The 18,752-nt window shown below is 33.8% G+C and overlaps 1 protein-coding gene across 1 annotated transcript in view; it reads right to left on the bottom strand.

Annotated features, from left to right (window-relative positions):
• Window positions 1–18,752, bottom strand: part of LOC128995508 (uncharacterized) — a 44,619-nt gene that overhangs the window by 851 nt on the left and 25,016 nt on the right. Inside the window, exons 5-16 of the mRNA XM_054420526.1 lie at window positions 16,615–16,741; window positions 16,057–16,127; window positions 12,440–12,577; window positions 11,858–12,037; window positions 9,472–9,518; window positions 7,628–7,733; window positions 6,534–6,631; window positions 5,890–6,073; window positions 4,436–4,583; window positions 3,289–3,368; window positions 2,688–2,834; window positions 1,980–2,184 (exon numbers count right to left, since the gene is read on the bottom strand). Of these exons, the coding sequence (XP_054276501.1) occupies window positions 1,980–2,184; window positions 2,688–2,834; window positions 3,289–3,368; window positions 4,436–4,583; window positions 5,890–6,073; window positions 6,534–6,631; window positions 7,628–7,733; window positions 9,472–9,518; window positions 11,858–12,037; window positions 12,440–12,577; window positions 16,057–16,127; window positions 16,615–16,741 (1,531 nt within the window). The remainder of the gene's footprint in view (window positions 1–1,979; window positions 2,185–2,687; window positions 2,835–3,288; window positions 3,369–4,435; window positions 4,584–5,889; window positions 6,074–6,533; window positions 6,632–7,627; window positions 7,734–9,471; window positions 9,519–11,857; window positions 12,038–12,439; window positions 12,578–16,056; window positions 16,128–16,614; window positions 16,742–18,752) is intronic.

Below are 18,752 nucleotides of genomic sequence, written 5' to 3'. Positions count from 1 at the left end.
CACAAAAAATCTGCTTGCGTATTAAATAAGTATAGATTAGGTTAAGTGCTTAGGTTTGCTGCTACAGGGAGTGTAATGACGTGTGTTTTTCAGTAAAGTATTAATAGCTTAGCATAAAATAAATAGATTTGCCAAGCTTGATAAAATATATCCATAAACAAGCAAACTACAACAGTTTAATAACAGTTTTATAACAGTTATCCTCCATAAGGATAACATAGGAATTTTAAATTGATAATATATTTTTGTCTGTAACCAATAACCATACAAGATCACTTCAATATACTAAATTATTTGTTGTTTTTTTATGCTCTTCGAAATGGTTTAGAGAGAAATTGAGAAATTTTATGTTTTGACGGTAAAAAATGTGAAACCCCAATATTTACCTCATGAACCCCCATTCCCATGGTCCGATCATGTTGAAATAAATGTAGGTTTATTAATTTGGACCAAATTTCATCAAAATCAGATGATTTTTAATCGAGTTATCGTTCTAACAGGCAAAAATATACAGAATTTGAACGGATGGTGTTTTTGGTTTTTGGGGACAGCCAAAAGAAAAAAATTAATCAGTCCCAGGTCCAGGTCTTACTATGAGACCAACGGTAACACCTTTTTCCCTATATGGGAAATCCGATAAAACACGGTGATTGTTAGTTTGACATATTTACATCTATTAGGCTAAAACTTTGAAATAAGAATAAGAATAAGAATAAGAATAAGAATAAGAATATTTATTTCCAAAATTACAAATTACAAAAATTACAATCGTGGCTGTAAAGCAAAGTACAAAAGGAAAAAAATCCCCACAAAGACTGTACATCTGCGTGTGGGGAGAGTCTTCTCCGTCGCTCACCACTTCACAGACAAGATAACAAAATAAACAAATAATTACTCGTATTTAAATAAAAAGAAGTATTTTTTTTGCCATATTGTTGGCAAAAAAGACTGAACATGAACAATATTTGAAGTCCCAGTCTTATGAACAGTGGCGGTAAAGAGGAAGTATCATGGTACTGTGGAGAAGAGGCAAATTTGATAATACAGTCATCTCCCAAAGAGCAGGATTTGACAGACTAATTTGACATTGAAATTTGAAAACTTACTTTCTAAGTTATCCAGTAGATTGGTTTGAATTAAGGATTATATTGATCTACCGACTTTGTGAGTGTTTTGTTCAAGAGAAATTAATAGTTTTATTTACAACAGTGTTACACAATGAGTTTCTACAAGCTCTAAAAAACAAAATCAGGTTTTTAAGGGATTTTCACAGATACTTAGTGTGAAATAATGGTAAATTTCACAGATACTTAGTGTGAAATAATGGTAAATTTCACAGATACTTAGTGTGAAATAATGGTAAATTATGCAAACTTCTGCTAAGCGAAAAATTCAGTAAGGTTTACCTTTTTGTAGTAAAGTATGTTAAATATTTACAAGACACTATTTTCAGCTAAAGAAAGTTAGTTTGTCTACATTGAAAATTGCAGTCCACAGTGAGATGAAATTAGTTAACATGACAACTCCCAGTAACCTCTAAGGGAGGGTTTACCTAACAGCTGAATACAGCTGCATTTTTTTCCAACCGAACACAAAAGGGTCATGTACAGGTGCTTTCCTACCAGATGAGTTTGACAAGAAAAACTCAGAGCGTAGAAACACAAAGACTTGCATGATATTTTCATTCCGCAGCCTTATTCTAAAAACAAATCGGCAGCAATATCACCCCCAATCTCACGTATGCAAAAACTTAAAACAAAAAACCCAGATAAGCATCAAATTTTTAGACACCAATAACTTCCCGGGTAAAAAAAACATTTACATTGAATTACAAATAAAATGGATTTTCAGGAGCATTCAGGACCCAACTGAAATATCGAAGATTCTGAAAGATCGGGGATTTTTAGAAGCTGTCACCAACACACTGAAAGGATGAATTTGTACATTATGATACTGAATCTGAGTACCAAATCACACACCTCTGGCTGAGGAATGATGGTGTTGACTCTGGTGACGATGGAATACTTGTCTGTAGATCCTCCACTGGCAATCAGCTGTGTTACCAGTTCCACAGGTCTTTTAAGTCGAAACACACACAGATGCTGATTGGACACTTCTCCTGGAGCCGCAGATTTATCTCGCATACCAAACAGACGCCAGCCGAGGTCAAACTCCTTTGTCATCCTGAACAGATTGTTTCAAATTCAATTATTTTTTTACTCTCTAACAACAAATTGAACTAGTGCAAGGCTAATTGGTGATTGGTGGGATTTCAACCCAAGACCCTTAGGTACGAAGCATTATGTCCCACCACAAGAACAGGTCGCTCCTAGTACAGCTACAAGTAATGTAACATCACCCATAAACTTAATATTAATATAGATTTTGAACGTCACATACAGGTGAAAACCACTTAGAATAGGCCTAGTCGTAAAGGAAGTGTAAGATTTGAACTAGCTCGCTTTGTAGTGATACAAACTCGTTGGTGTTCTCAATTTACAAGCAACCCTTATATTACTAAATTTGTTGAATGCTTGGTAAAAAATAGAGTAACAACATTTCTCCATTATTTAAGTTTTAAATTTATAAAATTACTAGGCCTTCTTTTTGTTGTAAAGTAAAAAAATATTGGTGTTTAATGTGTAATAGAATTAAACACAATAATCACAAATACACAAGGTTCTTACTTGCGAATACACTCCCTTTCATGATTGGTAAAGTCGGAAGCCAGGAAAAATATATCTTCAGTTCCCTTATCCTCCACGAACATCCTCAGTAGTATTCCGACCACCTGTTCATTCAATGGATTCTTGTTTGTGTCCATGTTCATTATTCTGAAACATTTAAACAAATTATAAACAAACTTCTTTTGTTTTTTCTACTTATTTACTCAATTTTACTGGATACCAAATGAGAGATTTACTCTTTTTGGTTGTTACCAATAGGCTATGCACAATTAAGCAACAAGAAATCCGGTAGTGAATTGTGAATTGAGATTGGGTAATATTTTGCTCAGTTCATAGGTTAAAACCTTTTAGTAAAGCCGTGTCTACACAAGGCCAGTTGGCGGACAAGTTAATTGCCTCAGGTCACATGAAATGATGAAATACATTAGAGGCAAGTAACCTGCCCTGTTACCTGCCTGCTGCACCGGCCTCGTGTAAACACTGCTTAACAGATGGAAAAAAAGCTTTTGAGCAACAAAATCATACAACTCCATACATGATTTTGTTTTATGTTTACGATTTATTAACAATAGAGTAAATCTATAACCAAACTCAAACTCACTCATAAGTTCGTGTTTTTGTTGGATGTCTGAGGGAGATGAATGTAGGTACTCCTCCTTCTGCGAAGTAATTGAAGTTTGGCTGCAAAACAAATAATAGTCCCAATAAAAAAAAATCTTTTTATGTCAATTTATATTGACAAATGGTGAAAAATGAACCTTTTTTTAGAATTTTTGGCCTTAAATTATCAGACTTAATAGAGGTGCTAAGGCAGTTTACTGCAGCATGAAATTTTATTTTCTTAAATTTAATATGCTATCTCAATATACGTAGAACACTTCCTTCCTACAGGTAAGGTTCAGGCTCAATGCCTAAGGACAGAAAAGATCTGCTACTCCCTCAATTTCATTAGACTAAGTGTGACTACCTTAGGCCTACACAGGGGCAGAACCTTTAATAAAGGAAGGCTAGTTGGGATTTAAAAGCTTGGTTTATTGTTTGAAAGAATTAATTCGGAATAATTTACCACTTGTACTCTACTCAATAAATGTTTCCTAATAGAATTTGAAAAGACATATCAATCTCGTGGACAACCATGGGGAGGGAAAGGTAGCGTAAAAACATGACCGCAAATTCCCAATCTACACCCTTCGCGCTCTTCTAATCCGACTGACTTCCCCACGCCCCTTGGTTCGGTGGTCATACACATCACACAGAGCGCTGACACCTCTTGTCAGCAGAACAATCAGGCTACACATTCCATGCTATGACTAAACCATTGAACACAATGAAGAAATGAATGTATGCAATACCACTGTGACAAAAAAAAAACTGAATTGTAAGATTATGGTGGCTTGTGGAGCTGCAACACGTTTCCAGTTTCCCAATTGCCGATAGTATTCGCAATGGCTGAAACTTGCCAAAACTGTTTTGGGCTAACATTCATGATATTCCAAATCATCCTTGATAAATCCCATATCGCCAAGAATAACGAAACAAACTACAAAAAATAGATATTTTAAAATTTCAGCAATTTTTGCGGCCCTAATATAAACTTGTAGAATATCTGCAAGTTCTATGCTTCAAACGATCTATGAATATTAATAGACACTTTTAAACAAAACAAGAAAATAAGGGTTTTTGTGGGCAAATTAATAGCTCAGTCCCACAATTGTCAATCGATACAGATCAGATGTATTGTTTACTACCTCAACGAGCCTACAGCAAGATTGGATGGTGTTGACTGCATCTGTCGAAGCAGCCTGTCTAGCCTCAGCGCAGTTTGTTGATGTAGCCTCACCTACCAGAATATTGCCTGCTTCGGAAACCAACACCACTAACACTTTCCACGAACCACTGCAAATATGAAAACCAAATTAAATCAATGGTATCCATATAATAATAAGTAGTGAAGTAGGCTACTATATTAGTGGAGACGTTACGATATTGCTGTGATCGCAACAGATACACGAATGTTTCCAATAGGCTTAGATGGTACTAAAGTACCGGTACGGACATTTTAACATTGGCTTTTTTCCCCCGAGAAATGTTGATTGCCTCCAGGTACAGTGTGACCAGAGTACCTAGCAAACTAAGAAAGCAAGCTTAAATCTGTAATATAAAAATTGAGGTGTACTTTTTAACGTTAAATTTTTGAAACAAGGTTTATTTTATCCTAGTGTTATGGGAAGCCTAGGTATTTCATAAAACTGAATTTTGATATTCACTGGGTAGGTACATAACTGAATGGTTTTTGCTAATAAATCCAGCCTTTGGTCTGTTTTTAAATCATATTCAGGTTTTACACACACATCTATATAGCCTAAATAATAATGAATCCCTTTTTTTGATGATATTCCATAACTCGAGGACAAGTGCACCGAATTGGATGATTCTTTTTTTTGTTGTGTTCCTTAGTGCCAGGGGAAGGTTTTTATGTATGGAAATTTTTTATCCAGGATTCAACCGTTATTTAGTAATTTGATTTAAAAAAATTTTTTAAATAGCTTTTACATTAACTTAAATAAATAAATATAGGATGGAGAGGACACAGCTAACTCACCTGATGAAAGGTTGCAGATGAGTCAAAGAACACATAAAATCACACACATAATTTACTTAATATTTCGCCTCTTTCAGAGGCTTCTTCAGAAGTAGGCCTACTTCTGAAGAAGCCTCTGAAAGAGGCGAAATATTAAGTAAATTATGTGTGTGATTTTATGTGTTCTTTGACTCATCTGCAACCTTTCATCAGGTGAGTTAGCTGTGTCCTCTCCATCCTATATTTATTTATTTAATCCAAGCTAAATGCTTTTTCCTAAAAACATTTTACATTAACTTAATCACTTCAACCTGGAGGCGAGTGAGCGCAGCAAAAGAACTCCAACCAAAAGGTGAGTGAGCGTAGCGAACGAACTCGTCTTGAAAATGAACAAGCATTTGACATAAAACCACATTAGGACAGGAGTCTGTCGGGTATCTTGTATCTTTGACTAATTATTCAACTAGTGTGCAATACCATTCATGTTTTGTTTTAAATGCATAAAACATTACATCAGTGCTAATTACATCAGTAATTATTTTGTTTAGTTTTTTTTTTGTCGTACCACAAACTGTGTGGTAATAATATTTTAACCATAATTACAAATTAATATTAACTTACCCTTCACCAGGTTTCATGATATATTTAAAATCAATATTGTAAGCCAAAGAGCATGTAGTCCTGAGCAGATTGAAAGGGTTGGTTTCAGTGGTGCTGTCTTCTTTTATCATCTTGACTAGGTAGATTGACTTTGCCAACTGCGAGAGGTGTTCCTTCCCCATCCAAGATAAACCATCTCTTGTGTCTAAAATATGCAACAAATAAAATAAATAAATTTTTTATGTAAAAAAAAATCAACCTTTAGAACACCGAGGATTAACAAGTGATGTGAGCAACAATTGACAAAACCCAGCTGAAAGCTGGTATTTACTGTAACCTCCTGAGTAACCAGATAAAAATCTACATACTGCTGATTCAAAGGTATAAAATAACCTAAATGTTATGTCAACGATTATTGATAGTAAATCACTTTCAACATTACGGGATTGTAAAGTAGCCTATATAAAGTAGTAAAGTAGTCAAGTAAATGTCTGTGAGTTACTTAATTTTAAAAATATTTTCAAAGTACTGATTTGATCTTTTCATTGTTGCATGCATAGCTTGAGTGAAGCTACTAGTGTAAAAATAAGAGTAGTGACAGGTAGAAAAAAAGTAGTTCTCACTGTAAATGTATTTAACCTTTAATAAAATGCACCATAACTTACTTTTTGTAGAATTGACGTTAAGCGAAGGCAAGGCATTTGGTAGTTTTGGTTTGGCTGTGTCCAGACAACTTCCGCTGGATACTGATTGATTGTTAGATCTGTTACAAAAAGACAAAATCCAAATGATACAAAAAAATCTTTCCTTGTCATAGTTCAATTATTGATTGAGGTGATAAAAGATTTTTAAATTTTACAACAGATCAAAGATCAGGCCTTTTGTTTGTCGACATGAGGATTATCGTTACGGGATTGTAAAGTAGCCTATATAAAAAATATATAAATGAAATATAGCCTATATATAAAATAATTACTCTTAAAAATAGATTTTGTTATGTAATCAACCAAAAGAGTAAAAATAATTTTTTAAACCAAATTTATATTAAATACACACCATTAATAAAGGATTGTATTGCATAGATTTAGCAATGGATGTAAATAAAATCATGTAAATAAGAAACATAATGTACTTGTTAGTGTTTTTGTTTCTGTGACTCTATTCATGTATGTATGTACAGCTTGAATAAAGATTATTTGATTTTATTTGATATTATTTCAAGCACTGAAAGGGGCATTATCTGGTGCAAACTCAATTTTCATGTCCGAGGCTAAGCCAAACACACAAAAACCAAATTTCACATGCAAGGCAAATCCAAGATAGTTAGAGTGCGTTGCACAAAGCCGAGGATGGGAATAATCTGTGCAGGAACCAGAAAATCACTTTTGGTAAAAATTATGAACAATTCTTTTCATCACCAAAAAACACATACCGAAAGCATGTTTACATTTAGATTGCCAAACAGCTGATTTCAATTATAAATATAAATGGTATTTTTTTATTTTAGATTATTCTCCAATCACTTGTCATCTTACAGATGAATAGAAGGGATCGGCCTACTAAAAGCGTCTGGTTTTTTAACTGTGATGTTTTATTGGTATATAAATCTTGTACGAGTGCAAAAAAATTGGGAGTAGTTAGGAATACTCTTCTGTCTCCTTGAATTACACAAGTATACTGTTGTTCTAAGTACAATCGTTTAACCAGTGAATGTTCTATGTTCCCAGAACACACTAAATGATTATTTTTTTTCACTTACAAGGAGTTTGTTGCACTGGAGTGGAGATTGCTTCTTGCCCCTGCGTTTGTTTTGACGTCATTATTTGTATTTGGTTTGCCTTGGATTTTATCTCCGTTTGCAATATCTAAAAAGAAAATATGTCGTTAGTTCAATTAGAAAAATCAAAAGCAATTTGTCCGCATATACATTGAGAACACTATAAAAACACTGTTTCATTCTGCTGGTCCCTATTAAAGAGTCCTTGGAGGCTAGTGGCCATCTTGGATTAATTTCAAACAGCTGCTGAAGAGTTATTTATCATCCCAAAATATTTGTTCGGATACCAAAACAATTGTAATTAAAATATTCAGGGTACTATGAGTTCAAAAATGTTGTTGTAGTTGAATAAAGTTTTTTATGAGTTAGCACGGCTAGGCTCCAAGGACTCTTAAAAACCTGAAGAAGTCACTCAATCAATCTTTGCAACACTTACATTTGGTGATGATTTTATTATTGTTAGAAAATTAATTTTACCACAGTGGTAAAATTTTTTTTTTACAAATGGCAATGTTTTAATATCTCAATTTACTTCAATATCTTTCATAATAACTTGAATTTGAATACTTAATTTTTTTAAATAAATGAATTGATATACAGTGGAGTTCCGATGATCCGAACTTCGGTAATCCGAAAGTCCGCTTAATCCAAAACAAAAAAAATATTTTTTTAAATTAAAAAATTTTTTTTTATTAAACGTTTAACACAGTTAGCTGTACCTTGTCAAAGTATTCTGTAGCGGCCGGGCGAGATAGACTTTTTTTAAGAGTATTTTAGTAAATATTTTACCATATTTGTTATTAACAATTTTCATTTTCGTCCCGGGTTCCAATCCCGCCAAATCACAAATGGATTTTATTAATTGATAATGCTGCAGCCGCTAGGTCTAGCCTTAAGTAATGTGAAAAACAATCCCGGGCTCGTGCCTAGCGTCCTAAGAAAAAATAAATTTTTAATAAATTTTTTTTTATTTCCAAAAAAAGAAATAAAAACAAAAAACGTTTAATCTGAAATGGGTCCGGTCCCACCCATTTCGGTCTAACGGGACTCTACTGTAGTCTATGTATATCCTCCTCTAATACAAGGCCATGGTGAGACAAAAGTGGAAACGCCCTTGGCAAACCAAAACAGCTGTTGCACTGATTTATAATGGACTGTCTGCCCAAAGTTTATGTTTATACGTTTGTATTACTGTTATTAAAATGACTGGGACGGTGGCGTCGTCCTGTAATCCAGCTACTAGGAGATCACAAATTGTGGATATTTATAGGCATGCACTGAGGATGTGATACTCCCAATATGGATTAACGTGCACACTAGTGAGTACTACGACTATGCGCAGTACTATCCTGATTTTTAGACCAATTTGATAATACCAAGGCAAAAATGTGGTTTGGATTCCACTATAAACTATGGGTCCCTTAGTTGCCATTAGCTGTATGGGCTATTAATTAACAGCTGTGTCTAAGGAATATGTCGGCCTTAGTCACTAACAAGACTACAAGATCGCGCCACTTATCCTACACTCATCTCCATTCATACTTAGCTTAAAATGCCTACTTTGTATGGTCGCCATTTCAATGAAAAGTATATAAAAAGTAAAAGTAAAGGAAACAGGCTTGTCGGAGCGACATTGTTACACACCAACGCCGCTGCCTTGTATTAAAGGAGGCTATCCTATTTGCCATTTACACCACATTAAATAATAAATACAATGAACTTAAAAATTATACATGGATAAGATATTTAATAATATAGTTTTGAGCAAACAAAATTGATCCTACTGATCTACAATCAAAAACATGCCAATAGTCTTCAAGTTTTACCTGCAGTCTCTTTTGGTATCGGAACGTCTGCTTGTTTCTTGAATTCACTAAAAAAATAAAACATGGGTTCATTTAAGAGGTGCTTTAAAAGGATTGTAACAACAAAACAAAACATACTTCATGAGTATATATAATCAATGGTTGATCCTTTAACCCTCCAAGTGTCGCCCACCCAAAATCTGGCGAGTTTGTAGGCACTAAGTTTTGTTCGGTATTTTTATATATGCGTGATCAATGCCCAAGCTTACTTACTAACTGTTCAGCTAATTCAGGGCTTCATGGTGACTATTGGAGATGGCCGTTTAGCAATGTATTTTAATTTTATGATTATATCTCTCTTTAATATGTTGTTTCTCTCTGAATGATCTGAAACAGCTGTTGTGAGTTTACGAATGGTGAATTGTTTATGTTTTGTTGTTGATTGCTATGAGTGGTGGGTATTTACTCAGGGGAGGTATAGAAGAGGCTACGATGACAGCTGAGGGCTTCTTATTAGCTGAGGGAACGCCATTACCGTAACAAAACGATCGATAGCCATCGGCTTCGGTGGTCTAATGGTTAGCGTGCCGGGCTGATATACTGTAGGTCCCGGGTTCGAATCCCGCCGGTGGCATTAACTTTTTGTCCAAGATTTTTTTTATTTTCTGCAAGTTTGGTTGGTTTGGTTTGGTTATTACGGTTTAATTTTATTATTAAGTCATTATAAAATTTTAATTGATCAATTTCTAGTTTTATTTTATAAAGAGAATTATTTTTCCGCTTACTATAAACTTTTGTTATATTATTTCTTTATCAGCAAGTTTGGTTAGTTCGGTTAGGTTATGATAGTTTAATTTTATAATTAAGAATTAATAAAATTGAATTTTAGGCATTTATAATTTTATTTTATGAACATAACTATTTTTGCGATTAGTAAACCTTCATTGCCAAAGTGCTTTTTACTACAGCGCTGTTCACAGAGGAATTTTGAACTAAATGCCTCATTTGTACCTCCCCTAAGTCAGACCCTGAGTGGTGCATAGTGAATTGTTCAAAAATGGGTTATGATCTCCGTTCAAGTGATGTGATGAACTCCATGAATTTTATGTGATTCTTTAAGTAATTTAAGTGATATTGATTATGACGAAATTGAAGATGACTTTGATATTGACTTTGAGTTTATAACTCAAGCAATATGGAACATTCAATGTAGGCCCAGATGTATGAATGCTTATGCAAACAAAAAACACAGTGAAAGTTGTAGGCCTAACTAAACCGGTGTTTTTTGTTTCAATTTAACAATAAAAAAAAAAAATATGTTAAAATGAATGTCTTCTTGAAGTATCTTATTTTCCTTATAGGGCTAACGTAATCTATGAAACCTTATTCAATAGAAAGGCTGTTATGTTTGTATTAAGATTAAATAAAAATAACATGCTCCTTTATTTATAGGGATTGCGAGCAGCACACATATACCGTATGTGTTATTAAATTAATTTATAACAGGTATCGGTATTGAGTGCCGAATTGAGAATTGAAACCAAAGTTTTGGAATCGAAATCAGTATCAGAATCGACCAATTCTGGAATCGTCCCATCAGTAGTTTTAATTTTAACTTTAACATTCTTATTTTTAGAAATTATTAAGTTTTAAAATATGTAAGAATATAATGACCAAACACTGATCCAAAAACTGTATTTCCAAAGTAGAGTACTCAAATAGAGTATAGCACAAGAAAATGGTCTGATAGGAGATGATGTAATGATGTCTGAATCATATGAAAAACAGTAGTTTTTATTAACAGCCGATTTATTTGACCTTTTTTGTGCAGTCTACAACCATTGACTATTGGATACTGAAGTAGATATCCCATCTATATGGACAAGCTGTCGCAAATTTTTTATGAAATAAGAACATATTTGTGTGAACCAGAATGTGCTAGTGTCTAAAAGTTATCAAGTTGATGGGTCGTAACATTTGCTATAGCTCACAATAAGAAATTCCATCAGTTTGACTTGGTAAAAAAGTTTGTGAATCACATAGAAATTAGTAATTTAGATCAGCACAATCTGTCGGTGGCTCACAATATCTATAACAATGTTGATCAAAAATCTGGCTACAAATTTAACATGGGGATGGGATGTCTAATTGTATCGATAGTCAAAGCTACAACTATAAAAATATGAATTAAAGGTCTATGGGAATCCCAAAAATTGGGATACACGGGACAAACGTGATTCTCGGCCTAATTTTTGGAATGGTCAGTCTAATATTATCTTCCTTGGGGGATATTACAGTAACTCCCCAAAATCAAAAATCAAAACTGTCAGCAGATATCTATCCTAATATAAATCCCGTTTAAAACAACTTAAGAAGTAAAATATTATTCTAGATTATAGAAACTCACTCTTCATGAGTTCTCTTGAATCTCACTGAATACCGCTGGTCTTTCCTCTTATCAAGCCACCGGTAAAAGTCCAGTGTATTGTGCTTGTAAGAGAAACATATAGCAGAGTGAGGATATCCTTGGTAGTAAAACTCGGCTAACCGATATTGCAACTTGTCGGCTCTCTCGTTCTCAATAAATCTGCAAACAATTAAAGAAAATATTGGGATACAGCGATGAAAGAGCCATGGTAAAATGTTCTTGCTCATAAAAAAAAATTGGCTACTAGTTGATTAGACTCCTTAATTACACAACACAATGTAGCTTTTACGTTAAGTAAAGTACTTTTGATCAATTCATTTTCAACATGGGGTGAGCAGAAGTAACATATACTATATTTCTCATTTAAAAATTTGTCTGTATGTAAATCATACTTGCAGACTTCTAATTTTACAAAAATTATGATTATGTTGTATTCTTGGATATGATCCAATAAGAAATCCATTAGTGTTGGTTATAGCAGTAACTACAAATAATAGAACAATAAGTTAAAATTAAATTATAACTAGGCTATTTATTATATTTTAGAAAAAAATATCTTACTGAATAATGTCTTGCATGTAAAATTCACTGGCGTCCTCTGGGAAATGAAGAACTATTATTTCAGAATAATCCTTTAGCGAAGAGAAGGTATTAATTATTCCTTTCAGTACGTTGAAGGTGTAGATACTTGTGTAATGCCTGCAATCAAAACTCTCATTTCAAAATAGGTTCATAAAAGGTCAAACTCTTTTAGTCTCAAAGGCCAATAATGCCTTGGATGTCATAAAAACTGCTTACAAACTGCAGCTGACTTGTGCTGAAACCAGTGGTGAGGTTTACAACTACTAAGCTAAAGCAATTCACTAATGTAAATCCACTACAGTCAGTTCACAAATATAGGCGGTCTAATAGGAAGTTTTCTTGGGCTCCACTCAATTTTATTTTGGGTTAATGTATTTTCCAGCTGATAAGGGTCGTTGTGTGGTTTATTGATGCCTGGGGCCGGATGTTGTCAGGCCCCCCCCTCTCCCTCAAACACACAATGAGCAATGCTTGTGGTTACGTCGCTGTCTGAGACAACATTTTCTGTAGCGGAGACATCATCAACAATCGCGGCAAAATCTTAAACATATCCATTATATAGTTACTGTCCTCCACGATTGTAGCAAAATCAAGATTATCCCGCGGTGTTTGTACATCATCATCGTCTTCCGCAACCGCACAAATATCAAAATTATCTCCTGCGGTTGAATAGACATTATCGGCTTCCGCGACCGCATAAAAATCAAAAATATCTCCTGCGGCCGTATACTGCCCTGCTAAGCACAGTTGTGGTAATTGACATTTTTGGGGAAAATGAGATATGGTTACCATGTGATTCTACACATACTTAGGATCATATAAATAGCCTTAAATGCCGTATATGTCGTTGTATTTATTTATAAAATGCTTATTTCCTTTGCCGTATCTGCAGTTTAGGAGTGTTTTACTAAGCGCAGTTGTTGTAACTTACATTTACTAGGGTATTTAAGTTGTATCCAACGACAGATACAACAATTTCTCTTAGGAATGATATGTTACCACAAAATGCTTTAGCAATCCATCAGTTACGACAATTTAGTTTAGCATCATCCCCATAATTGGCCCAGTATTCCTATAAGTGCCGTGTTGTTGGAAACAAAGCTTTTGTCTCTTTGAATTGAGGTGACCTATTATTATCAAATAATGAATTTAATTTCCTTTATATTGACATTCCACTTGGTGATATTGATAATAGTATAATTTTGACGGCAACATTTTAACAGAGTTTCTTGTAGACCTATTAAATGATGGACCTTTCTTTAGAAGAGGTCGTTTATTTTGCCAATAATGTAAGCCTAATAAATGAAGCTGTAAGTTAAGTTTTTACAGGCCAATCTGATGAAATAAATTATGACTTAAGTGAAGGGGTTTCTGATTCCGATAATGTAGGATTGGTAAATGAAATTGAGATTTTAACAGGTCAATCTGATGTTCTTAATGAAGATGTACCTACTTATGGAAATTACTCATAACAAAAACGTCCCAAAAAGTCTGTAACATATTTTTTTACAACCTTGGGCTATAACAAAACCAATGATAGGATTATTCAAGATATGTCTAAGGAAAATGTTGTCTCACCAAAACCTGATGGGAGGAAAGGATGAGTTCTCCAAAACAAGATTGACAGAACATCGATTGTTGATCCCCAACGACCATTAAAAATTGTAAAAAAATTGTCAAAAGCTGTATTACAATAATTGTTTTACAGCCTTTAAAAAGCATTTTGATTTAAAGTTCATATTACACAACAATTTCAATATAAGATTGGAACTATCTTTAAATTGTTTAACAATCAGTTTTATGCAGTATATGGCAGTATACAAAATAAGTTTTAATACGAGTTGTAACTATTTTAAAACAATTTTAAAATTGTTTTATTCTTAGTTTTGTTATAAAGAATTTTAAAACCATTTTCTAAACAATATTTAAATTGTTTACAAAAGTATTTAACAGTTGTTTGTGTAGGCCTAGTTCTTAAAAAACAAGTTTCAACAATTTTAAAATACAATTTTTTACAATTTTTAAATTGTTCACAAAACTATTAGATAATAGTTTGTGTAGTTCTTAAAAAACAAGTTTCAACAATGTTGAAGTTATTGTTTAATTGGTTTGATTATTTATGTTTGATTAGATATGAGATGTCCTAATCTTAATTACCGTAATGGGTTTTATCCCTGTTTTGGCAATTTTTTAAGTTGCCTGCATTTAATTTGGATTATATATACGAGCTAAATAATGTTTTATCATTCATGTTTATATAACAGCTTATAATGCTTTAAATCTTTTGTTTGAAAATGAAATGAAGTAATTGGAAATGTATTAAAATAAAAAAAATATGTTTATCATTATTGTACAGTTAAAACATGGTAGTTAATTAATTCTTCTTATAAAGCATTTTTTTGGAAAATATAATACAATTGTTTATAATTTTATACCAGTTATGTACATAAAACCATGTGTGTTTTATGTGTTTTATACCTACATGAATTAACATACATATATGTAGTGTTGTGTGCTTCTATTATAAATACAGTATTGAATTAGCCTACTTGAATAGGTAAATTCATAATGCATAAGTTATCGACTTTTGTGATAAGTTACCGATAACGTTGTGATAGTTGCGATACTAGATTCAGTGGTAGAACACCTGCTTAACATTAATAAATAAATACAAATATATTTTTTTATTTTAATTTTCTAACTTATTTGAGAAAACTTTTAGTAAGTAGTTGAACAGTTTAAGGGGGAAGATTAATTAATCATATAACAATTATAATAACATCACTAATGGTATAATTCATATATATTTAAATACCAGTATCCTCTCCAACTCCCAGAAAAACAATTCAACAACTTGTTGCCAAAACAGAATCATAGTATCAAAAATTTCAATCCAGAAATTTTATTTATTTTGGGAACCTTATATTTTGTTGCATTTGAAACAATAACCATGATTTTGCTAGACCAGTTCGTGGCATCTGCAGAGATACCACATATTGGCTTAGGAAAATTAAGTTGCCACTATATGGCCAAGTATATTTGATTGAAATTGATAAGAACAAAAGCATTATCTAATTTCTTAAGTATTTAGAATGTTTTAATAATGAAAATAATTTTGGAAAAAGATTTAGCGTTAAAAAATACATAAGATGAGACCAAAAAAATGTTTTAAAGTCAATTTTTGACTGTAGGGCATAGTTTTAAATATACTTCCCTTATTTTCTCAATTTTACTCTGATGTCAGTTACCACAACTGTGCTTAGCAGGGCAGTATAGACATCATTGTCTTCCTCAATAGCAGAAAACCCCTGAATATCTCTCACTACAACAAAAATATAATCATCATCCTCCATGATTGCAGCCACAACTTGATCATCCCCCAAGTTTTTTTTTCACAGCACATTCAAGCTCACTCTCTTGTACCAAGTTTGAAGAATTTTTTTTAAATTTCCATCACGTCAGAGAATGTTACAATGGCAAATTTGTTTGAAGTTGATAAGGTTCGAGATTTTATTCTAATCTAAATATTATGCTCATAATTACTGGATGACAAGACTTACAGTAGTTCATAATTTGGCTTATCTGTAAATATTTACCAGCAAGGTCCATTTGGTGATTCCGGTGGTAATTCTCTGCATTTCCCATTGTTATAGTACTTTTCATCAGCCTAGAAACAATAAGCATAAAAGAAAATATAAAACTTTATTAGAATGTAGCTCCTAGTTGGTTTTCTAAGCAATGAACTATCTATCTTAAACTTAAGCTTATAAAATAAATATTGAAGGTACGAATTAGTTTCACTGCATGGAAATGATATCATTGCCATTGTAAACAGTACGCAAAATAGCTTAGTTTCCGCTTTATTCATTCTCGCTGGGACTATTTCTGCTCGCCTAATAGATTTCACTGTTGGTGTTTTTTCTATTAAACTCTACCATTCAGTATACATACAAATAACATAGCATACATAACCTAACATAACATAAAATACATACATGTTTACATAGTTCTATGTTTTAACCCACCTTTTAGGTTTTCCAACTCCTCCTGTGGTTGGAGAGTCAGTTAAGAGAGAGTATACTGTATATGATAAATCTAAAGAAAACGTAGAAATACAAAAAATTTTCAAGTATTGGCGTTATAGAGATTATTACCTTTATTACAGGAGAAAACTCCTCTAAGGCAGCGAGCGCTCGCCCAGCCAACTTAGTCTTCACAAACTCTGGATTCTGGCCTTCCGCTTCTGCCAAAACATTGTCTCTCCACTGAAGCTTTACTCCTCTGAAAAAGTGAGGTTACATTTTAGACCTAAAAATACTATACAATATCATCGGGTTTAAATACTGAAGTAGTCACTATTTAAATTTCTACAAACATCATATTGTTTGTATTTTCCTTACTATCATTCCATTACTGTAGAATCTCATGAAACATATGTTTACTATCTTTCCGTACTGCAGTGTTTAGATCTATTTAAGTTTCGGTTTTCAGCAGGCTCCATTTAGTGAAACCTAGATTGTAAAACCTATGTATTAAGTAAAAAAATATATACATATGTATTTTTTTATAAAAGCTATGGCTACCACGGGCACTACCATAACACTACAAACTAGGTCTTCTGAGAACAACCGTGTTACAGAAGTACTCAAGTTTCGGCCTTGCTGCAGACAGCCATCATCAGAGCAGTTCAACGGAACAGATGTCAGGCACTACTAGTGGAGGAGGCTACGAGAATGCAGATTATATTAACAAGTTGTCAATTTTGCATTTCTCAGCAAGGAAAAATCAAACAAATTTTTGTTTTTTTATGACAGTGTAATAACTTTTGTGATGGATGATTTTACTACCCTTTTTAGAATTAGTTACTTTGTTTAAACTAGGCATATGGCCCTTTCTACACGAGCGTGAGTCCCGTGACGGGACCGATGCGTGACCTCCCCAACAATGTGTGCAAACTCCACAAGCACGTACAACTAAGTGTGGGGGTCGCACTGTTGTATGAGTGTGGGGGTGGCTGGATCTCCGGTGCTCTGAGTCTGCGTTAAACTCGTAGAATCATTCTACACGAAGCGGTTGAGACGCGAGATGGACAGAGTGGAGCTATTCGAGCTTCTGAGGGAGGATAGTAAGCAGAAACGATGGTGGACGCATCCGACGTTATCGAACAGACTTACCAGAGGGACGTTCCATGTTATGTTTAGTGACCATCGGAGGTATCAGGAAATGTTTTCCAGTCTGTCGGGACGTTCGATGAACTATAAGTATTACTTGTGTCACACATTCATTCACATTCATTTAGCCAATTTCATTCCAACTTTAGCCTTTATCTCAAAATTGGAATAATCATTGGTCTTGTAATAAACAAATAAACTTCTCTACATCGAACATCACATCGCTCCATGTTAAACCCAATTATCGCTACTGCAAAATAGATGTGAAGTAAGCTGCCACGCCCGGTGACACCGCTATTTGTAGAATGGCAGAGCGAAATTCTCGACGTGGATTTGACACAGTTGTCAACTTTCGAGCCCCCACTTGCTGCCGCATCCATTCAACCTTGAGGAGCGAGCTGGTCTAGTGGTAGAGCATGGGCTTTGCACCCCGATGACCTGGGTTTAAATCCTGCTAATTACCAATGGATTTGTTGTATGTGATTATGCCACAAACCTCTAGGACTAGCCTGAAGTGTGTAAAACAGTTCCAGGCTAGAACCTAGTGTCTTAGGATGTGAAGGTAAGACCATCACCTTGCAGAGAAAAATAGAGATATTCAGCTTAACTTACATAGAATTTAGAATAATAATAAAATAGAATTTAAATCTGATAAAATGCATTTCTAAAGCCATTGAAAAATTAATTGTATACAAACTACCCAAGTGAAATACCTTTTTTCCAACAATACTAAAGACCAATTTTGCATACAGTATTGAATTCATAATTGCAATTTCCAATAGTATTTATACCTTCCGCAAAGATTCGTGGCGGATGAGGGATTAGGACGGTCGGGTGGTGTCCCAGCCCCTAAATTAGCCCGCACTCGGCTGCTCTGGGGTTTGACAATGAGTCACCCACTGGCTCAATGCATAGTTGGTAAAATGTTTGTATATCACCATAATGTGTATTAAATAACGTCATTTTTGTAACCTGCATCAAATAACAAGAACATTGAGCCCAAACACGAAATAATTGCGATGATATTAAGCATACCACGACACTAAAACTTGTATGCTTATGTAAAAATGTATACTTAATAACGCCGCAATTATTTCGTGTTTGGGCTAAATGTTCTTCTT

This window comes from Macrosteles quadrilineatus, unplaced genomic scaffold, assembly GCF_028750875.1.
Source record: "Macrosteles quadrilineatus isolate MER2022 unplaced genomic scaffold, UCM_ALF_1.0 Scaffold_5__1_contigs__length_97177068, whole genome shotgun sequence".
In the NCBI taxonomy this organism is placed as follows: Eukaryota; Metazoa; Arthropoda; class Insecta; order Hemiptera; family Cicadellidae; genus Macrosteles; species Macrosteles quadrilineatus.
Note: the sequence above shows the minus strand (reverse complement) of the source record. Positions and strands in the feature narration are given on the sequence as shown.